Source organism: Oryzias latipes, chromosome 18 (assembly GCF_002234675.1).
Source record: "Oryzias latipes chromosome 18, ASM223467v1".
In the NCBI taxonomy this organism is placed as follows: domain Eukaryota; kingdom Metazoa; phylum Chordata; class Actinopteri; order Beloniformes; family Adrianichthyidae; genus Oryzias; species Oryzias latipes.
In genome coordinates, this window is record NC_019876.2 from 30,368,646 (window position 1) to 30,392,761 (window position 24,116).

The 24,116-nt window shown below is 44.9% G+C and overlaps 1 protein-coding gene across 5 annotated transcripts in view; it reads right to left on the reverse strand.

Annotated features, from left to right (window-relative positions):
* LOC101172229 (calcium/calmodulin-dependent protein kinase type II delta 1 chain) overlaps positions 1-24,116 on the reverse strand; it is an 81,708-nt gene that overhangs the window by 45,074 nt on the left and 12,518 nt on the right. For 4 of the 5 annotated variants that reach the window (XM_023965797.1, XM_023965800.1, XM_023965801.1 and 1 more), the window contains exons 3-5: positions 9,824-9,883; positions 8,424-8,478; positions 5,641-5,706 (exon numbers count right to left, since the gene is read on the reverse strand). In XM_023965797.1, coding sequence (XP_023821565.1) covers positions 5,641-5,706; positions 8,424-8,478; positions 9,824-9,883 — 181 coding nt within the window. Of the gene's footprint in view, positions 1-5,640; positions 5,707-8,423; positions 8,479-9,823; positions 9,884-19,508; positions 19,666-24,116 lie in introns of those variants that run through there. The other variant, XM_023965799.1, reaches the window with a different exon arrangement.

Genomic DNA, 24,116 nt, shown 5'->3' on the forward strand with positions numbered 1-24,116 from the left:
AGGAGGAGCAGGAGGAGGAGGAGCAGGAGGAGGGGCAGGAAGAGGGGCAGGAGGAGGGGCAGGAGGAGGAAGAGGAGGATAAGGAGGAGGGGCAGGAGGAGGAGGAGGAGCAGGAGGAGGAAGAGGAGGATAAGGAGGAGGGGCAGGAGGAGGAGGAGGAGCAGGAGGAGGGGCAGGAGGAGGAAGAGGAGGAGGAGGATAAGGAGGAGGAGGAGCAGGAGGAGGGGCAGGAGGAGGAAGAGGAGGAGGAGGATAAGGAGGAGGGGCAGGAGGAGGAGGAGCAGGAGGAGGAAGAGGAGGAGGAGGGGCAGGAGGAGGAGGGGCAGGAGGAGGAAAAGGATAAGGAGGAGGAGGAGGAGGGGCAGGAGGAGAGGCAGGAGGAGGAAGAGGAGGAGCAGGAGGAGGAGGGGCAGGAGGAGGAGGGGCAGGAGGAGGATAAGGAGGAGGAGGAGCAGGAGGAGGGGCAGGAGGAGGAAGAGGAGGAGGAGGATAAGGAGGAGGGGCAGGAGGAGGAGGAGGAGCAGGAGGAGGAAGAGGAGGAGGAGGATAAGGAGGAGGAGGGGCAGGAGGAGGAGGAGGAAAAGGATAAGGAGGAGGAGGAGCAGGAGGAGGGGCAGGAGGAGGAAGAGGAGGAGGAGGATAAGGAGGAGGGGCAGGAGGAGGAGGAGGAGGGGCAGGCAAAAAGCAAAGGAGAGAGGAAGATGGAGACGAATCAGGAAAAAAAGAACCAGAACAGCCCAGCTAGAGCTCCAACACCTCTTGATGGGGAAAGCAGTGGTGGTCTTCTGGGGGGGCCGCGGCCGTCAGTGGACCTGATTCAACTCTTTTCTACTGACGTCTGAGTCCAGAGCTGCAGTCTGAAGGTGGCTTCACTAAAGGACAGCAACACTTTTCTACTTCTGGTTGGAGACTCTCCACATGTAGATTAACATCTCTACCATCATCAGATCTGAAGAATCACTACGGCTGCAGAAATCTACCATTTCCATCAACAGGGAGGGGTCAGACCACGCCTTCCGTTTGGGAAGGAGGGGCTGTTCTTTGGGAGAAGCCTAGACAGAAACAGGAAGGCCTTCAGTCAGAGGACCTGACCCCAAAGGAGTAGAACTGGACGCTGTCCTCATCCCGTCCCCTACAGAGGCTGGACCTGCATCCTAACCAGGTTCCTCAGGTCATCTCTACGTCATTTAAGGAAGGACTCTACTGACGGACCAAGACTCACTTCTGCAAATGTAAATTATCTGGATGTTTTTTTTCTAGAGGAAGGTTCTTGTAAATGAAAGAGAACCTCTTAATGTTTGCAGCGTCACCACAGAGGCTCCACATCAGAACATTTAGGAGTTTCTGCCCCATTTAACTCAAGAAAAGGGCAGAAAAACTGTGAGGATGTCATCCTGTCTTTTTATGTTATGAACCAGTTTACCAAAAACAGACCTGTTCCAAAAGATTGCAAAATGGAAAAGTCAATTCATTTCCATCCAAAAATGAAACTTACATAGACTATAGAGTCAGGGCCCGTTTGATTGATGTCAAGCATTTATTTTTTTGTTCTGACCTAAATGTCTAAATGTGGGACAGTTTGCTCTTTGGTTGTACTGTTGTACCAAGTGTGACTGTATAATACCAATAAAGCTTTATCTTATCTTAAATTGGGGTTCCAGCTGATAAAAACCCACAAAAACAGGATTTCAGAAGAAACTCTGGAGAAATCTGAATGTTAGAAACAGTTTCAGCGACTGATCATCTGCTAGACTCTGAGCACAGCTTCCCCACACGTCATGAACCTGGTTCAGTTTGGTTTATGTGGAGAAGACTTCAGACTATCCAGAAGACCATCATGGACCCCCTCCAGAGTCTGGGTAGACCACTGAAGCTCCTCGCTGAGGAGGCCGGCTGTCCCAGAGTGTCCGAGCAGATCCACAGAAAGTCTGATGGAGGAGAAGATGCAGCAGCTAAAGAGACGACTGTGGACTTTAGTGGATCATCAGAAGGACCAGATTCCAGAAGCTGCAGAAAGACTGGAACCAGGAGGAGGAACAGCTCCAAAACCACATTCAGACTGATGGTCCACAGTCCGTCAGGATCTGGACTGCAATGTCCAGCTGGTGTTGGTAAACTCTGCTGTCTTCAGAACCAGAACCACTGCAACGTTCCAGCAGAAAGTTCTGGAGGACTTCAGGATTCCTTCTGCTGAGGATCTGGATGCAGACTTCATCCTCCAGCAGGACCTGGGGCCTCATTTATAAAGGTTGCGTACGCACAATAGAAGGCGTACGCCACTCTCTACGCAATAGTTGAGATTTATAAAAAGCAAACTTGACGGGAAAATGTGCGGTCCTCCACGCTCTGACCCAGGCGTACGCACAAAAACGGGTGAAATGAGAAACGGCGACACCGTCGGCAGATGGAAGAAACACGTGAAAGTGAAAATGACAATACTGCCTCTCAGAAATAACATGAAGACTTCACAAAGCAAGTCTGACAATTAACAGCTACACCAACACCCGTTTGATCGATCAGCAGTGAAACAAACAAAAAGATCAAACGAAAATTACAACAGAAATTCAAATGAACACTTATTTGCAGAAAGAAAAGTGAAATATGTTCTGCAATATTGGCATGTTGTGCAATTCATCCTCATAAATAATATAGTTAACAGAACGAAATAATGTACAAGACTGATATTCTCGTCAATGTGTCCGTCTGGCAGAGCAGATATAGGTGCAGACAGACAGACAGATGGATAGATAGAGAGATGCATTAATTGTCCACTGGGGAAAGTTGTTTACATAGTAAAACATTTCTTCATAAGCTACAGAATTATGGTATTCATGCATATGCCTTTAGTTTGTTTTATTTTTGATAAAACAATGTATGGCGTATGTCTCGACCATTCAGAAAGCAACAAGAAATTACATTTGCGCTGAACAATTTCCCATTTCCACGTGGATTATTACCGACATCTGTAGCTTGTCAGATGTAATAAATGGATGGAAATAAAATGCCCCATCACAATGCGTAATGACGCACAATGGCTGATCTTAGAAGATGTGGCAAATGGAAGAATTCGGAGTGAACACATCTTTAGACAGCAAGGAGACTTGTTGGCAAACGAGGACGAGTGGCTTATGAGCCGGTTCAGACTCCCCCCCCCCAACACCCGTGGCAGACACGGGTGTGTGTGTGTGTGGGGGGGGGGGTACAGCGCTAGACGTTTTTTTGCCTCGACTTTGATGTCCGACCTTTTCTTTTTTATTTCGGCCACGGTCCGAGGTTGTGAGGCTACAGCATTAACGCCGTTTGCCATCACGTGCCTTTTTGGCATTAGTAATGCCCACACTGTGCCCTCCAAACAACATTATTCTCCTCTTTTCCACCTCGCCAACGATAACTTCTACTTCACATTGAGTGAAGTTACGTTTTTTTGATTTTCTCTCTGTGTTTGCCATGGTTTCGCAATCAATGAATATTCATTTGTGGGCGTTTCACGGACTATTTATGGGCAACTATGGGCGTGTCATGAAGCCGCAAAAGCTGCGCTGCATTTAGAATTGGTTGTGATTTATTAAGGGAAAGATGCGTAGGATGTGCGTGCGCACGGTTTTATAACTCCGAATATTTCTGTGCGTACGCACGTCCTATGTTTCACCCGTACGCCACTTCTGACGCAAATCCTACGCAAAGTTTTAGAAATGAGGCCCCTGGTCTCTGTCCAGACTGTCACTGATTCGATGTTCAAGCCCCCACAGCGCTCGGCTGGCCTGCTCCCCGGCCCTAAACCCCACTGAACATTCATGGGGGGTTATTAAAGGAAAATGAGGGGGGTCTTGGGGCACAAGCCCCGAAAACAAAGAAAAGCTGACAGCAAGCATCAAGAAAATCTGGGCTTCCATAACCTCCACACAACGCCACGGCGCATCCGGGCACTTATTAAGGCTACCAGGTTTTGAGGATGGACACATCATTTGGAAAATACTGTGTTGTGATCGATTTGATCGATTAGTTGTGATCATGATCTCTGTCGAGCTTTTTCCACAAACTGACAAGTAAACAAGAATTTCTCCAGAGTTTTCTAATTTATGAAATCCTGTTTCTGTGGGTTTTTTGTGCTAAAATCCAAATTCATGTAAAGAAAAACTGATAAAAACTTAAAATCCCTTCAACCTTGGGCCTGGAATCTATACTGTATGAAAGTGACCTTTTCTCCAATGGAATTATGTAAGGGTTCATGGCCTTTGAAGTGTGCATTATCAGAATGTATTCTCATAATGCATATTTCAAAGGTCATTCACCCGCTTATACCACGGTCACTTACAAAAGAAATAAACATAAAACCAGTTTTTAGTCCTTTATTCTTGTCATTTTTTCGGTTTGGATCGCGTTTTTCTCAAAAAGTGGACTATTTGTCCGCCACTTAGCCGGCTGAGCCGGCGCGGACCTCGACTGCAGCGACAAAGGAAAGTGATATCTATGCTGATGATCACGATGTGTTCATTAAAGCATCAGTTCTCCTCCAACCGCCTGTTTTTGTCCAGACGATGAAGATAAAGGTTGTTTTAAAGAAGCCAGAGCAGTGATACAGAACAATAAGATATGTGACCGGAACTACTGTTCAGGCGTGCATTATCACTTTTTAACGCACACCCAGCAGCCAATCAGAATCAAGTATTCACCTGGACCTTGTAATTTTTTGGAAAGGGTCTGTCTGTTCTTCATTGTACATTTGGTGAGGCTTCCAAATGAGTCAGTCTTCCTGCCCAGCTGGGCCCAACCCTCCAAATGCAACACTCACAACACAGTGCAACGTTTGAACTGTTCCTCCACAGAAAAATCACAAGGCCAGCAAGAAGAGCCTTTCAATAACAGTAATGATATTTTTTACATGTAAATAAAACCAACATTAACTTTGCAACCATTTTTAAAGATTAAATCTACAGCAAATCAGAACCTAAACTCCCTAAAAGCTACTTTGGGCCTGTTTGAGCCTAAAATTAGTGAAAAACATCAAAAGAAACTTTTCAAAAGCTCAAGTGAGTCCAAAGTTTAGAAAGAGAAGTCCTAATCTGAAATGGGATTACAGCGTGGAGGTCAGCCGCCTCTGCGGTACTCTGAGCTCCGTGAACACAGCAAACGGCTTTTTTAATGAATGCCATTAAAATCTGGATCCACAATCAAGAACAAACACAACAGACATTAAAGGCACAAAGTTTGAGCAACACAATTTTAAATTGGAAGGAGCTGCATTTCCAGCAGAAAATACAGCATTGAATGCTATGTTGACCAGCGAGTTTCTGCACCAAGGATTCTCCATTTATTTCAATGGAGGCAGAAATCCTGGAATATCTGGAAAAGTTCAAGGATTTAAAGGAGCAAAGTCATAGCTGGAAAAAGCTGAAAGAGTTGAACATTTGGATAGTTGGATGGTTGAAATAGATGAAACACTGTAGAAGGAGGTAAGCAGCAAAAAATGAAGAAAGATACTAGAATAAAGAGAAACAGGAGGATCTATAGTATTGAACCACAAAGGTTCCATTGACATCAGCAGAAGTTCAGATGATGGAATCTAAAAATATCTTACATCCAAAAACACCGACATGTTCCAGGTCTAGGGATTTTTTTTTTATAAGTGTTTGCACCAACCTGGCATCAGCTTCACTGTAGTACTCTCTGGCAACGATGTCCTCAAACAGCTCCCCACCAGTGACTCTGCATGGGGGGAACAGTAAAAACACCACAGCATCTTATCTGCAGAAAAGACTTTGTGCTATCATGTATGTTCACGCACACACGGATACGGCTTTTGTTATTCCACTCCACTCTGAAGCGCTTTGCCAAGTCACACAGACGGCACATCCATTATAGAAAAGCCACACAGTAATTATTGAGCACTAGAGCACACATGCTGGGAAACAGTCTTTGGACCACAGGAAGTGGATCCACCATCGCTGTGATGCGTCTAAAGCCACACAAAACTGGGACACGCTTGAATTATTTCTTATTGTGGCGTAAGTGAGGAGATGAGAAGAGGCATTCCACTGGATCTGAGCAACAAGCTTCCCTTAAACTTAAGGGTTGAGATGCTGGTCATCAGATGTGAGTCAGACACAAGAAGACCGTTGAAGACGCTCATCCAGCTCAACAGCCTGGGCTGTAGGCTACAGCGGCACCACAGGACGCGCCTCCACCTCCAGTCCTGATGTATCCATCAGACCAGCATCCGTCTGTCTGGACTCAACCATCAATGCAGCTTAGAGGCAGTGGAGCGGCTCTGTGTGGGGCAAGGATGTCTCCGTTTTTTATTCAGTATCCACTTATCCATGTATTAATTACTGTCATTAAATATGTACAAAAACAAAGCAACAAAATGAAGTTTAGTTCCAACTAGAAATGCGATAAGCAGCAAGTGACAGACAGGTATGTTCACCGCTCCACAAGACGCAACACAGACGTGTTTACTGGACTGTCCGTGACAAGTGAGCGATGATTGGACCAAAAATGAAAAAGAAGAGTTCTGTGTTTATTTTCTAGCACTTTATGAAGTTTTGCCTATTTTGTCTAATACAAAAGGTGGGATGGTAAAGAAATCCTGCACAGAAGTATCTTGTGAGCCATGTATGGATCTTCTAGGACCTGCTCCAGTGGTTTTACTTTGTTCAGCACTTTGAGCTGTTTTTAATGGAAAAAGGCCTTTTTATCTTCACTTTGTCAAGTTTATCAGGAATTCAAGCTGCTGGACTTTAACACTTCTGGGTTTGGGTAACAATAAGCTCACTCACACAGATTCTGGCATATATGCAGAATCATGGGGATTTGAAAGCTGTTCATTTGACAGCAATGCGTCTCCTGTAACACTAGAAGGCCCAGTTCTTGCACTGTTCATGGATTAATCTTCATATATACATATTTCAATGAACCACGAGATCATCATTTTCCAAACTTTAATTGTAGAAATGGGGGAGCAACCCGTTTTTGTGGGTGATGCCTGCCTGTCCTAAACTGGAACAGCTGGGTTCTGTTGACGGGACCAACGCATAGCTATAGCGCCTGAACGCCCACGTCACTGCGTATAGCAGCAAATGGACAAGGCTAATCCTGCAATATACATCCATGGACAAACCCACCGCCTCAGGTCAGGCCCCTGACTCAATCAGGGAGCAGCACATTTTGGAGCTGGGAACTAAGAGCTCACTTTCATTTGCTGCAGACGGACACCAGTGAGAGCTGGACAGATGCTGGAGGGACACTGGACAGATGCTGGACGGATGGTGGACGGATGCTGGAGGAACGCTGGACGGATGCTGGAGGATCCCGACAGCCTCCCACTGTGCCTAAAGATGAAACCTTGGTCCTCCTGCTTTTCCTTTGGCTCTGATGGAATTGAACATCTGAAGTGGGAGTGGGCCACCCATCTGGTCCATAAAGGGACAAACCCCAGGGCTGTCCATGCGTCCAGTAGCCTCCTGTTGCTTGGGCAGCAGCGCTGGTACATTCTCTCAGGGTTAACAGGGTCGTGTTCTGAAAGTGTTGCTGACTGGAAAGCCACGGCGCTCAGACCGGCACTTTAAGAACAGGCAGCAAGTTATTTTAAAGGTGCCGACCACGTCTCCACTCACCCATCTGAAGCTATTAGTGTTTATCTACTGCAGTTCAACACACGCACCCCCCAAACTGGACTCCAAAACACGCTTCAAGCACACATGCAACACGTGACGTTCTGCACTGAAAAGATTCCAGAAGCACCGTGCTTCATGCATCACTTCATGCACTATTTTCACATAGATAGTTCTACAGATGAGACCTAAACCGCCAGTGTGGAGCAAATGCAGAAACACTGATAGCTCAGATTTCCCATGATAACCTCTGGCAGTGATGCAGGCAGTTTGAAGGATCCTTCATTCAGTGACCTTAGCATATTATTGCATCTTTGCAGCTACAGGATGAAGCTACAGCCTAAGTCTTCTAAGCGTCCATCCAGAGGAAACTCAAAGCCTCCTGCAAAAACCCCAAAGCAGCAGAAGAAGGTTCAGCTGCTGCATTCATGCACCCCCACATTCAGAGATTCAGTCATTCCAGGTCATGTTGCATCAGTGTTTGAATGGTGAATGGATGGTTAATACGGCACATGGCATTATGGGAGGAGCCTATCTGACCATCTTCATCCATCATTCACACACATGCTTTAACTGAATGTTTCCACGCTTTCTCCAGAGGTTCAGACACATCAACCCCATTCTATCCAACAGGAGATGGAAGTTTTTTTAACAATCCACCAATTATCTCTCTGCCTACAATTTCTCACATTTCTGGAGAGGCGGACAGATTTGAAGATCTCCCACTGCCAGAGTTCAACAGATTCAGTCCTGGTTCACCCGGTTTCACCCTTTCTCCTCAGAAGTATTGCAACGTAAAAAGAGTTGGCTTACAAGTCGAAGACCAGGTAGTGGAATCCCTCCTCTGAGATGCTGTCGTGCAGCCGCACTGTGGAGGGAAGACACGGAGAAGGTCGCTTAAATCACCCGTCTGCTGCACAAACAGAGAACTCTCAGCCAAACTTCTGTGTTCCAAACAGATTTTCCTGAATATTCTTTAAGTTTATAAGTTACTGTACATATAAGTCAAACCCTGTTCTGTTACAGTCTGGGATGTTAAAGGTTTGCTTTGGTTTTTAAAGCCAACATACTAACTATTTCCCGTCTTACAGTTGACCGTGTAACTTATCAGAAAGTAGACAGTATTCATCCCTGTATAGATGCGTCTGTTGATCCTGCAAGTAAGAATGTTGAAAATGTCTTTCTACCCAACCTTCTGGGATCCAAACATACTAGAACTGCATTTCTACTCTGGTTTGCTCGGTTCTCAGCGCCTACAGACGGTCCTGCCTCATATCACGCTCACAAGCATGTTTGTTTCAGGGAATCGACGTTTCTGCATGCTTTTCTGCTGTGGTTTCATCTAAACGAAGACTGTTCAGACCCAGCAGACGTCTGGCTGTCACGCTTACCGCCATCAGCAGGAGAGAGAACTGTTGCAGAAACAGAAACATCGTCTGCTGAAACGCCTTCCTGCACATCACACTTTGTCTGTGCATCAAGTCACAGAGCTGTGGTTTCGGTTTCACTGAAGGGGCAGAGAGATTAGGGCATTGCATGTGTGGCAGCGCGGTAATTGCCTCAGCACCCCCTTCAAATACCCCTTCAGACGCCACATGCAGCATCACTCCACTCCTAATCTTTCTGCATCTAATCTCACAGTTTCAAGAAAACACACAGCTTTTGCTCCTTCGGTTCCTGCAGATACGGTCCTATTTATCTTTAAGCCACCGTAAAAACATCATCGAGTCTTTCTGCCCTTAAAGGGGTGACAGAGAAGAGCACAGGGGCAGAAGCGGCTGTTTGGCCTCCAAGGATGGAGAGTTTCACCAAACAGGCTGCTGTGTGGGGGGGGGGATCTTAGCACCAGGCTGAGGCACGAACCCTTTGACGACCCAACCAAGACTCAATCCATTAAAATACCAAACGTCTGCTGCTTTTGGCCTCGGCAGAGTAATACGTTTTTAAGAATAATCCACTTTAAATGTGCTCTGCTGTTTGCTTGAGCTGAAGGCTCAAGTCAGAAAGCCTTCTAATAGTACTGATACACAGTACAGAACTAGTACATAGTACATGTACTGTGAACATCTGATCATGATGTCAGAGGAAGGTTGGTACACTTTAGCTTTCACCCTAAACCATCACACATGAATGTATTGAAATAAAATGTAAGACAACATGGTTTGAGTCCAGAACACAGCAGCTGTCATAGACGCACAGGAGGGCAGACGTACCGATGTTGGGGTGTTTCAGCAGGCGGCAGATTCGGGCTTCCCGCTCCAACTTCTGGTGATCTGCCAAAGAAAAAAGAAAGTAAAATGAACCGTTGGTGTTTTCTGCTGAGAAGACTGCAGCTGTGACAGAATGTGGTTGTTCATGGATCACAGAACATCCACAGTCCAACTGTCGGGAGGCCCTGGTGCGGTCGGGTTCTGCCTCAGACTTTGACTCGACTCGTGTGGACCGAACGCATCATCCCTAAGCTGTGGTTACATGGACGTCAGAATGAGCGCCTGATCGGAGGAAAACACGCCGTCTGTGGGGCAAGAGCGCTAGCCACCGTCCAGCCTTCTTTACCTCCTCAAACGAGGCAGATAGGGGCAGATAAGCGGCTGGGTAGCTCAGTTGGTAAGGTAAAGGGCTGCCACGCAGGAATCCAAAGGTTCGATTCCCGGAGGGGAATACACAACAATAACTGGGGGCAATTACCATAATTACCGTATCAATGCGAGCAATTGCCATCCCCCAATGGGGGTCCCTGGGCAAGACCCCTGACTCAACTGCCTCCCAAAGCGGTTCAGCTGCAGCTCACCGCTCCCCCCCAGGGAATGTGTCAAATGCGGAGAAGAATTTCCCCATTGTGGAATAAAGAAAGTATCAATTATATCAATTAGATTGACAGAAAATGTCCTATTTTCCTCCTTCTGCCTCCATTTTTATATAAAAACAGACTGAAGACATGATAAAGTTTTGGATTTTAGTCATTTACATCAATGTCGGTTAAGATGCAGAACTTCATGGGGGGGGGCTCTGTAATGCTACAAAGACGCTAAAACACAGCAAATTAATTTCTGTCGTTTAGAAAATAATTTAAATATTTCTATCAGTGGTGGGCCGTCAGGGCCTTCAGGACCTTTTCTGAAGGCCTAAAAAGTATCTGAATCTTGTGTTCATGGTATTTTCTCCATGCAGACTCATTAAAGGCAGTCAGAGCTAAATAGGCCTCATTATCCGTTGTTAAGGCTTCCTAATGAAAAATCAGTGTCTGCCATTCATTTCCTTCAACCAATCAGATTGTGAGTTGGTGTCAGCAGGGCCTTCTAGCAGGCCTAGGCAGCGTCACAGTATTCAGAGCTTCTGATTGGACAGAAGTTTCAGGAAGTCACATGCAGCCAGACTTTTGGATGTGTCTCAGTTCAAACAGACTGACTGTGATGCATCCATGGAGGATCCAGCAGGAACGTCTCCCACTGATGACTTCCTGAGGGAATCATGAAGCAGACGCACAGATCTGTGTGTTTGGACTGACCGTCCCCGTGTCCACTGCGTCTGTCCAGCGGACATTTTGGCTCTAAAGCGGATTCAAACCTACAGAGACACAACTGGACGGACTCTCAGCACTGATGATGGAATAGAAAACACTTCTGGATGGAACTGAAGACCATCATCTGGACGATAATGGACTGTTGGAGGGAAGAGAGGAGGACGGATGAAGTCTGCTAATAATCTGAGTTTCTGATGAGTGAAATGATGAACATCATAATAAATAATAGTCCAAATGTCTGTGGTTGTTGTCTGTTTATTGCTGTAGCTGCATCATGAGGTTTGTTTACTGTTTGGTTTATTCCGTTTATTTAGAGGCTTTTATTGTGGCAGCAGGAATTTTCAACCTGCAATGCAAATATGGTTTCTGCATCCTAAAATGGTTCATGAGGGATTCAGACGTAGCTTTCCTGGGTAATAAACAGTCTGCCACTGGGTTCAATGAATGACCTTTGACCTCCTTCTGTTGTATTTATCCGCCACATCTTAGCCTCGGCTCACACAGAACGGCTGGTTAGCATCGTAGCATCAGTGCGTAACGACGCCGCCGTCTCCAAATCCTGACGTGCCGCCGCTCCATCAGCCCAAACAGGATTTAGATGTGTATTAGAAGTGACCAGGTGGGGGGGGGGTCATAAAACATTAAAGTGAATAGAAACTCCTCAAAAGGAGAGCTAACAAACATGAATATTACTCGCCGTGTGGCGACGCCAAAGAGGACAAAATGCTCGCCGCTGGTTTGTGGCGTGTTCATTTGAGACCGTGGTTTCAGCATCAGCATTAACCCCCCTTTGTCTGCTCAGACATCCATGAACAATCACCGGGCGGCGTTCCAGCTGAACACATTTGCTTCTCAAATGAAGAGGCCATGAGGCTGCAGAACGATTGGACACCAGCTCCATGGAAAACCGCTGAATATTTATGGAACAGAGCGTGTTTGATGCAGGGCCGTGGATCAAAGGCAGGACGGCAGCGGCAGCAGCAGCACAGCAGCAGCAGCAGCAGCAGTAACAGCAGAAACAGCAGCAGCAGTAACAGCAGCAGCAGCACAGCAGCAGCAGCAGCAGCACAGCAGCAGCAGCAGCAGCACAGCAGCAGCAGCAGCACAGCAGCAGCAGCAGCAGCAGCAGCAGCAGCAGCAGCAGCAGCAGCAACAGCAGCAGCAGCAGCAGCACAGCAGCAGCAGCAGCAGCAGCAGCAGCAGCAGCAGCAGCAGCAGCAGCAACAGCAGCAGCAGCAGCAGCAGTAACAGCAGAAACAGCAGCAGCAGAAACAGCAGCAGCAGTAACAGCAGCAGCAGTAACAGCAGCAGCAGTAACAGCAGCAGCAGTAACAGCAGCAGCAGTAACAGCAGCAGCAGCACAGCAGCAGCAGTAACAGCAGCAGCAGTAACAGTAACAGCAGCAGCAGCACAGCAGCAGCAGTAACAGCAGCAGCAGTAACAGCAGCAGCAGCAGCAGCAGCAGCAGCAGCAGCAGCAGCAGCAGCAGCACAGCAGCACAGCAGCAGCACAGCAGCAGCAGCAGCAGCACAGCAGCAGCAGCAGCAGCAGCAGCACAGCAGCAGCAGCAGCAGCAGCAGCAGCAGCAGCAGCAGCAGCAGCAGCAGCACAGCAGCAGCAGCAGCAGCAGCAGCAGCAGCAGCACAGCAGCAGCACAGCAGCAGCAGCAGCAGCAGCAGCAGCAGCACAGCAGCACAGCAGCAGCACAGCAGCAGCAGCAGCAGCAGCAACAGCAGCAGCAGCAGCACAGCAGCAGCAGCAGCAGCACAGCAGCAGCAGCAGCAGCAGCAGCAACAGCAGCACAGCAGCAGCAGCAGCAGCAGCAGCACAGCAGCAGCAGCAGCAGCAGCAGCAGCAGCAGCAGCAGCAGCACTAAAGCTGCTTTCAGTAGTGCAGCAGGACGGCGTGGAGAACTGAAGCTTTTCAGCCACGTTTCTGCGTCCTGCAGGCTTTCCTGTTAGAAATGAGGCTGGCTCCTCCTGCGTATGCAAAGTTACTCTGCCTATGCAAAGTGGTCCTTGCAACACAAAACAGGAAGCTGGAGCCACTCCAGGTTGGTTTGGATGTAGCGATGCCTGAAAGGGGACGTCTGCTTTTACTTCACAAATACTTTTTGGGAGTTTTTAATAAGTTTGAAGATAAGTCATCCATAAAGTGGAGCCTGAACATTAAGCTGCATGGAGCCAAACAGAACTTGATGGACGCATCATCTGGTTAATGACAGATGGAGGATTAGGGCCACCAAATAAATAAATAAATAAATAAATCATGAAATCTGATCATTTATAACTAAATAAAGTGGAAGTGAGTCTACAGTCCAGCAGGTGAGGCTGTGCAGCAGCGGATCCCATTCTTGATCCAACTGTGTTGAACTTGTAAAGGTGAGCTGAACATTTATTGATAACGTTTGGAAAATCCTTTGTTCTATTTATGGTTTATTCAGGTTTTCTTGATTGATTGCAGGATCTCTGCAGCGTTGATGAAGACGTCGGTGTCCCTGCAGACGTCCACTTCCATCCTTTCTTCCTCCAAACACTAGATCTGCGTGACGCTTCTGTTTGAGGACGCCCAGTCTTTGGCATCTTCACCGTTATTCTCTCAATTAAAATGATTTACAGTTACAGAAAGGTTCAAATTTCTTTGATTATCTGGAAATAAAACTTCACAAAACGCTCCTGTTTTGAGCACAGCTCCGATAAAAAGGCAACTTTAGTGTTTTTATCATAAATTTAGGACTTTTTCTGCTAATTTTACATGTTTTAAAGTTGGAAATACAATTTTATACTAAATAAATTTACAGTAAAAGAAGTTAATTCGTGAGAAAAACAATGATGAATCTGGCTCATGGCTTTTAAAGTCGTAACTATTTGGGTTTATTCTCCTAAGTTTACGACTCTAAAGTGGTAATTCAAACGTTTTTGTGTGTTCCTCCTCATAAATCAGCATCATGGTCTTCCAGTAAAGACCGTTATATTAGTAACTGGACACAGACGTCTTTAGGTTTTATGGAGGACGCAGCAGATGATGAAGGGTGGAACTGACCGTCAGAAAACCCCGCCCACAGACGCGGCGTGACACTCCTAAGCTGCGGTTGTTTCTAGTTCACGAGTCCGAGTCGTTTGTGCGACTGGCGGTGGAGCTGCCCCATTTAGGAGACCCAGATGAGACCCTGAACATCCTGATCGGCCCCCGCAAACGGGGGCAGCAGCTATTTCCATCCCATGTCCTGCTGCTCGGCCTCTGGACGGCAGCGCATGGGGTTCACGTGCACGCACATGGAGCTTCCACGTCTGTGTGCATGTAGGATAGATGGCTACGGCCGTCAGAATGGTAACGACCGAAAAGGGATGAAAAAAAGGCAATGAAGCGTAAAATAGAAGAGGGGGGGGACGAACTGAAAGCAGAATAAGAGAGCAAGTTCTGGAGGGTCAGAAACGCCGTTCAGCTCAGAGCTTCAAGCTAAAGGTCACATTTCCAGGCTAGCAGGCCCAATTCCTCCCCCCACCCTTCGAGGGGGAGGGACATTTCTTCCCGTGGGTGTGCTCTGATGCACAAACGTCTAAACGTAAAGAAAGTAACGACTTTTTGTGGATGCATGACCTTTTTTATACGACCGATATGACGTAAACCTGAGCGCTAACGTACTACTGATGATGTCATCGGGTGGTACTTTTGTGTCACCCTCCGTTCTGAGGGCTACATGTGGGGGAAGAATTCAGATTCAGCCTCATCACGCCTCCGTCTTCATTGTTGATACCGCGCTGTTGGGTTCCGTAGTCCCACAGCAGCCCCCGGGGCAATCAGCTGATGCAACAAGTCCGTAGAGACGTTTAAGAGCTGCTATCGTTTACCGTCACGCCTAAACCCCGAGATGCCGCAGGAACGTACAGAGACACACTGCTGCAGCAGGACGGACGCCATCAGGGACCAGAGGTCACTGTGGACGGGATCACGTCAGGAGACTTTGTTCCTTCTTCCTACGTCTCCATGTGGAGAAGACAAACCGTTGGTCACTTCTGCTCCGAAAGGGACAAATGATCAATGGGAATATTATCAATTATTATCATGATTGATGATATGATGATGAGGATGATGATTCATCAGCAGCAGCTCCACGCAGGGAAACACTATATACTCTGTAACTACAGAGTACATAGTATTATTACTATAGTATTATATACTCTCTTTAACTACAGAATACACAGTATTATAACTATAGTATTATATACTCTATGTAACTACAGAGTACACAGTATTATAACTATAGTATTATATACTCTATGTAACTACAGAGTACACAGTATTATAACTATAGTATTATATACTCTCTGTAACTACAAAGTACATAGTATTGTAACTATAGTATTATATACTCCGTGACTACAAAGTACATAGTATTATAACTATAGTATTTATACTCTGTGACTACAGAGTACATAGTATTATTACTATAGTATTATATACTCTCTTTAACTACAGAATACACAGTATTATAACTATAGTATTATATACTCTATGTAACTACAGAGTACACAGTATTATAACTATAGTATTATATACTCTCTGTAACTACAGAGTACATAGTATTATAACTATAGTATTTATACTCTGTAACTACAGAGTACATAGTATTATAACCATAGGATTATACACTCTGTAACTACAGAGTACACAGTATTATAACTATAGTATTATATACACTCTGTGACTACAGAGTACATAGTATTATAACTATAGTATTATATACTCTCTGTAACTAGAGAGTAACTACAGAGTACACAGTATTATAACTATAGTATTATATACTCTCTGTAACTACAGAGTACATAGTGTTATAACTATAGTATTTATACTCTGTGACTACAAAGTACACAGTATTATAACTATAGTATTATATACTCTGTGACTACAGAGTACATAGTATTATAACTATAGTATTATACACTCTCTGTAACTACAGAGTACACAGTATTATAACTATAGTATATACTCTCTGTAACTACAGAGTACATAGTATTATAACTATAGTATTATATACTCTGTGACTACAGAGTACACAGTATTATTACTATAGTATTATATACTTTGTGACTACAGAGTACACAGTATTATAACTATAGTATTATATACTCTCTGTAACTAGAAAGTAACTACAGAGTACACAGTATTATAACTATAGTAGTATATACTCTGTAACTACAGAGTACACAGTATTATAACTATAGTATTATATACTCTCTGTAACTACAGAGTACACAGTATTATAACTATAGTATTATATACTCTGTAACTACAGAGTACACAGTATTATAACTATAGTATTATATACTCTGTAACTACAGAGTACACAGTACTATAACTATAGTATTATATACTCTATGTAACGACAGAGTACACAGTATTATGACTATAGTATTATATACTCTCTGTAACTACAGAGTACACAGTATTATAACTATAATATATACTCTGTGACTACAGAGTATATATTATTATAACTATAGTATTATATACTCTGTAACTAGAGAGTAACTACAGAGTACACAGTATTATAACTATAGTATTATATACTCTCTGTAACTACAGAGTACATAGTGTTATAACTATAGTATTTATACTCTGTGACTACAGAGTACACAGTATTATAACTATAGTATTATATACTCTGTGATTACAGAGTACAGTATTATAACTATAGTATTATATACTCTCTGTAACTAGAGAGTAACTACAGAGTACACAGTATTATAACTATAGTATTATATACTCTGTGATTATAGAGTACAGTATTATAACTATAGTATTATATACTCTCTGCAACTAGAGAGTAACTACAGAGTACATATTATTATAACTATAGTATTATATACTCTCTGCAACTAGAGAGTAACTACAGAGTACATATTATTATAACTATAGTATTATATACTCTCTGTAACTAGAGAGTAACTACAGAGTACATATTATTATAACTATAGTATTATATACTCTCTGTAACTAGAGAGTAACTACAGAGTACATATTATTATAACTATAGTATTATATACTCTCTGTAACTAGAGAGTAACTAAAGAGTACATATTATTATAACTATAGTATTATATACTCTCTGTAACTAGAGAGTAACTACAGAGTACACAGTATTATAACTATAGTATTATATACTCTCTGTAACTACAGAGTACATAGTGTTATAACTATAGTATTTATACTCTGTGACTACAGAGTACACAGTATTATAACTATAGTATTATATACTCTCTGTAACTAGAGAGTAACTACAGAGTACACAGTATTATAACTATAGTATTATATACTCTCTGTGACTACAGAGTACACAGTATTATAACTATAGTATTATATACTCTATGTAACTACAGAGTACATAGTATTATTACTATAATATTATATACTCTCAGGTGAGATGCATTGTTCATGTTTGTTCTGCAGGAACGTTTAAGCCCCTCTTGGTCTTTAATATAAAGAAGAAAAAAATGATTTTTTTTAAGGAATATTTTTCTTTTCAGAGTGAAAATGGCAAACTTAATATCCATAACTAGCATGGTACCATGGTGTTATGTGTACTGTTCAACCAGGAACAAAATACACAGAAGCACCTTTATTCATGATAGTTAAAAAGGACCAAAATTCAAACAATGAGAAGAAAATATGTTAAGGTGGTCTTTTAGCTTATTGGCACAGACATTTTCCAGCAAATCAGAGAGAGAGTTGAGTTTAAAACACCTTTGATGTCAATCATCTTTAGACGAAGCAAACATTTACATCCCAAAAAAACAGAAACGAGACAAAAAAAAACATTCAGAAGGTCTCCACTGACAGGAAGAACACATTTTTACAGTATTAACCAAATCTGCAGGTGTGTGAGCTTCTACAGACTAAACTCCAAACGTCTCTTGAACAACCGTATCACAGCTTTCCTCTTCACCCCCATGTTTGTCACATTTGGCCTGATCTCTGCATGCTGCTTCTCTAAAGGTGGACATCAGGCTGAACATGAAGTAAACTCCTGAGTACTCTGCAGGAAAACCTTCAGTAAACACTGCTGTTCCTGCAGGAAGCAGGTTTCTGTCAGCAGTCTTCCACGCTCAGCGTTTGTGTTACAGACCATGTGGCTGTGCTTCAGAGTCTTCTCCGCTGAGCTGAATCCTCCTTCAGCCAGAGCTCATTCAGATCCGAGCCTTGGCAGAAAGCGACTGCTGCCCGACGGACAGAAAATGACGGAGAGCGCCGTCAACCAGCAGGAATGAGGCCGAGCAGATGGTGAGGAGAAACCAGCAAACACTGCTGGAGGAGCTGTGGAGTAAAACCGCTCGGGCGGCAACAGAGACGTTAAAGAAGTCATAGGGGAGCTGGTGACCCCCCCCCCCCAAAACAAAAGACAAATGTCATTGTTAAAGCCATAAAGACCGCAGGTTTGAATCCACAGACGCATCCACCCACACGGTCCACAGCTGCCACTCATATTCAGACTGCATGCGTCTCTTATTTACATGCAGTTAGAAGACGCCTGCAGTTTTGACAATCTAAAGATAAAAAGGTAGGTACCAACATGGAGTCATCACTGTACACAGTACAGTACAGAGGTTTCCATCAACAACTGCTGGACGCTGGAATGCGACCGCCATGGTGTCGGTGCTGAAGGCTGAGAAGGTTTCAGAGAAACATTCCTGTTCCCCTGCAGGTCTGCACAAGCAGCAGCAGGTCGGCGTCTGGGTTCAGCATTCCAAAAGTCTAGCAGGGAACGGATTCCTAGAAAAATGCTCAAGACAAGCGATGCCTTCGCTCAACGAGTCAAAGGAGTCAGAGCGGATCAGAGCTGCAGCCAGGCTGTGAGCAAAGACCAGAACAAATGGAGATCTCCAGATGTTGCTGCTGGTTTCTGTACCTGCAGTGGATCAGAACCACATCAGAACCACATCAGCTGTTAGGTTCCGTCCTTCTCACCACTCTGTGTTTAAACGGTTGACTCTGCTAAATGCGTCAACTTCCACAGCTGAAACCACATGAGCCGTCAGTCAAACAGCCTCATTTGGCTGTGGGAATGTCCCCCACCAGCAACCTTCATTTAACTCCGCCCACACCACCACCCAGCTTGTTCTCCCAGCATCGTCCGTACAGACAGCAGCTGTTCCATTTTACAGAGAAAAAAAGACATTTACCTGGATTTCAACTAATGTGGCAGCAAATATAACATTCAATTCAAAAATGCAACCATATTCCAGGCAGACAGCGACACTGTAGACCTAACATTCTTTACCAGCAGAGTTCTACCAGTCATGTGAAGAAGAACATCCCTTAACCTGAATTGGACCTCTGTTCTGTCCAGGGACACCGGACACTGGTAGTAAACTCACCTGACCCAGGTAGGGCAGACACTAGCCCGACCCACAGCAAACCCTGAACCGTCTCCAAGCCACCGATCTCTACAGCAAAGAAGGGACTTGACTGTAGAACGTGGCATGAGCCCACACAGGAAATGAGCACAGCGGAAGACATTTCCTGATGGATTCTAATGCGCTGCCTGCTGTCCAGCTGACTGGGACAAAGCAGTGAGCAGTTGTGTTGCCCTCGTTTATCCAGCAGAGGCCCATCTTAGTGACAAACACACATGCAGCTAATCAGAAGCACTTGAGATCAGTTGCATAATGCACAGAAAAATTAGGAGGATTTTCAGAATGGAGGTTAGAGTGCTGCTCACAGGAACCAGAAAGAAGAATAGTCTAGATCCTTCAGAAAAAGATGTCTGTGTTGCATGAAGGCTAAACCAAAAACTACAACCTAGATCACACCACAAACCCCACCCACTTAGTGGAATTTGGACGATTTTGTTATTGAAGCTGTTCATTTATGGTTGAGATTTAAAACCAAACCAAAAGAAGCACCAACACCACCAGAACTTCAAATGTCTCAGACGTTTCCAGTGAACTCTACGGCCACATGAGCAACAGGAGAGAAAGACTTTAGAAGTTAACTTCTGTTGACAAAAATCCACCTGGAGCTGAAGTGAACGAATATTCCAGAGAATACTGCACATTCTGAACAAACACACAAACTACAGCACACTTTGGATTTAAGCACAACTGGACAACCACAACAAAAAGGTGGAAGTCAACACAACGGTCTTTCATCATTCCTGTGATAAGTACTGAGATTCAGTGAGTTACAGTCAGCCTGTAGGCTGTAAAACAATGTTTCCATAATTCAACCAGACTATCACACCCATGTTAGCCATCACGTCATTACAGAGCATTTCAAGCTAGTCGTGTTCAGCTACATTACTACAATTTAAATAAAAGCAACACAATTGTTACAGCGGGACAAAAAATATTCAGTCAGCCACCAATTGTGTAAGGTCTCCCACCTAAAAAGATGAGAGGCCTGAACATTTTCTCATAGGTAAACCTCAACCATAAGAGACTAAATGAGAAAACAAAATCCAAAAAGAAAACACTTCCTAATTTTTAAAGAATTTATATGTAAATTATGGTGGAAAATAAGTAACAAAAGTTCAACTCAGTACTTGGTTATAACCTTTGTTGGTAATGACAGCAGTCAAATGTTTTCTGTGAGTCTTCACAAGGTTTTCACAAGCTGTTGCTGGTATGTTGGTCCATTCCTCCATGCAGATCTCCTCTACAGCAGAGATGTTTTGGTCCATTCCTCCATGCAGATCTCCTCTAGAGCAGTGATGGTTTGGTCCATTCCACCATGCAGATCTCCTCTAGAGCAGTGATGTTTTGGTCCATTCCTCCGTGCAGATCTCCTCTAGAGCAGTGATGTTTTGGTCCATTCCTCTATGCAGATCTCCTCTAGAGCAGTGATGTTTTGGTCCATTCCTCCATGCAGATCTCCTCTAGAGCAGTGATGTTTTGGTCCATTCCTCCATGCAGATCTCCTCTAGAGCAGTGATGGTTTGGTCCATTCCTTCATGCAGATCTCCTCTAGAGCAGTGATGTTTTGGTCCATTCCTCCATGCAGATCTCCTCTAGAGCAGTGATGTTTTGGTCCATTCCTCCGTGCAGATCTCCTCTAGAGCAGTGATGGTTTGGTCCATTCCTTCATGCAGATCTCCTCTAGAGCAGTGATGGTTTGGTCCATTCCTTCATGCAGATCTCCTCTAGAGCAGTGATGTTTTGGTCCATTCCTCTATGCAGATCTCCTCTACAGCAGTGATGTTTTGGTCCATTCCTCCATGCAGATCTCCTCTAGAGCAGTGATGTTTTGGTCCATTCCTCTGTGCAGATCTCCTCTAGAGCAGTGATGGTTTGGTCCATTCCTTCATGCAGATCTCCTCTAGAGCAGTGATGGTTTGGCCCATTCCTCCATGCAGATCTCCTCTAGAGCAGTGATGTTTTGGCCCATTCCTCCATGCAGATCTCCTCTAGAGCAGTGATGTTTTGGCCCATTCCTCCATGCAGGTCTCCTCTAGAGCAGTGATGTTTTGGCCCATTCCTCCATGCAGATCTCCTCTAGAGCAGTGATGTTTTGGTCCATGCAGATATCTAGAGCAGTGATGGTTTGGTCCATTCCTCAGTGCATATATCCTCTAGAGCAGTGATGTTTTGGTCTATTCCTCCATGCAGATCTCCTCTAGAGCAGTGATGGTTTGGTCCAATACTCCATGCAGATCTCCTCTAGAGCAGTGACGGTTTGGTCCATTCGTCCATGCAGGTCTCCTCTAGAGCAGTGATGTTTTGGTCCATTCCTCCGTGCAGATCTCCTCTACAGCAGTGATTTTTTGGTCCATGCAGATCTCCTCTAGAGCAGTGATGGTTTGGTCCTTCCCTCCGTGCATATATCCTCTAGAGCAGTGATGGTTTGGTCCATTCGTCCATGCAGGTCTCCTCTAGAGCAGTGATGTTTTGGTCCATTCCTCCGTGCCTATATCCTCTAGAGCAGTAATGGTTTGGTCCAATCCTCCATGCAGATCTCCTCTAGAACAGTGATGTTTTGGTCCATTCATCCATGCAGGTCTCCTCTAGAGCAGTGATGGTTTGGTCCAATACTCCATGCAGATCTCCTCTAGAGCAGTGATGGTTTGGTCCATTCGTCCATGCAGGTCTCCTCTAGAGCAGTGATGTTTTGGTCCATTCCTCCATGCAGATCTCCTCTAGAGCAGTTATGTTTTGGTCCATTCCTCCGTGCAGATCTCCTCTAGAGCAGTTATGTTTTGGTCCATGCAGATCTCCTCTAGAGCAGTGATGGTTTGGTCCATTCCTCCATGCAGATGTCCTCTACAGCAGTTATGTTTTGGTCCATTCCTCCGTGCAGATCTCCTCTAGAGCAGTGATGTTTTGGTCCATTCCTCCATGCAGATCTCCTCTAGAGCAGTGATGGTTTGGTCCATTCCTCCGTGCATATATCATCTAGAGCAGTGATGTTTTGGTCCATTCCTCCATGCAGATGTCCTCTAGAGCAGTGATGGTTTGGTCTATTCCACCATGCAGATCTCCTCTGGAGCAGTGATGGTTTGGTCCAATCCTCCATGCAGATCTCCTCTAGAGCAGTGATGGTTTGGTCCATTCTCCTGCAGATTCCTCTAGAGCAGTGATGGTTTGGTCCATTCGTCCATGCAGATCTCCTCTAGAGCAGTGATGGTTTGGTCCATTCGTCCATGCAGATCTCCTCTAGAGCAGTGATGGTTTGGTCCATTCCTCCGTGCATATATCCTCTAGAGCAGTGATGGTTTGGTCCATTCGTCCATGCAGGTCTCCTCTAGAGCAGTGATGTTTTGGTCCATTCGTCCATGCAGATCTCCTCTAGAGCAGTGATGGTTTGGTCCTTCCCTCCGTGCATATATCCTCTAGAGCAGTGATGGTTTGGTCCATTCGTCCATGCAGGTCTCCTCTAGAGCAGTTATGTTTTGGTCCATTCCTCCGTGCATATATCCTCTAGAGCAGTAATGTTTTGGTCCATTCCTCCATGCAGATCTCCTCTAGAGCAGTGATGGTTTGGTCCAATCCTCCATGCAGATCTCCTCTAGAGCAGTGATGTTTTGGTCCATTCGTCCATGCAGGTCTCCTCTAGAGCAGTTATGTTCTGGTCCATTCTTCCGTGCAGATCTCCTCTAGAGCAATGATGTTTTGGTCCATGCAGATCTCCTCTAGAGCAGTGATGGTTTGGTCCATTCCTCCGTGCATGTATCCTATAGAGCAGTGATGGTTTGGTCCATTCCTCCATGCAGATCTCCTCTAGAGCAGTGATGGTTTGGTCCATTCGTCCATGCAGATCTCCTCTAGAGCAGTGATGTTTTGGTCCATTCCTCCATGCAGATCTCCTGTAGAGCAGTGATGTTTTGGTTCATTCCTCCGTGTAGGTCTCCTCTAGAGCAGTGATGTTTTGGTCCATTCCTCCGTGCAGATCTCCTCTAGAGCAGTGATGTTTTGGTCCAGTCCTCCGTGCAGACCTCCTCTAGAGCAGTGATGTTTTGGTCCATTCCTCCATGCAGCTCTCCTCTAGAGCAGTGATGTTTTGGTCCATTCCTCCATCCAGATCTCCTCTAGAGCAGTGATGTTTTGGTCCATTTCTCCATGCAGATCTCCTCTAGAGCAGTTAGGTTTTGGTCCATGCAGATCTCCTCTAGAGCAGTGATGGTTTGGTCCATTCATCCATGCAGATGTCCTCTACAGCAGTGATGTTTTGGTCCATGCAGATCTCCTGTAGAGCAGTGATGGTTTGGTCCATTCCTCCGTGCATGTATCCTCTAGAGCAGTGATGGTTTGGTCCATTCCTCCATGCAGATCTCCTCTAGAGCAGTGATGGTTTGGTCCATTCGTCCATGCAGATCTCCTCTAGAGCAGTGATGTTTTGGTCCATTCCTCCATGCAGATATCCTGTAGAGCAGTGATGTTTTGGTCATTCCTCCATGCAGATCTCCTCTAGAGCAGTGATGTTTTGGCCCATTCCTCCATGCAGATCTCCTCTAGAGCAGTGATGTTTTGGCCCTTTCCTCCATGCAGATC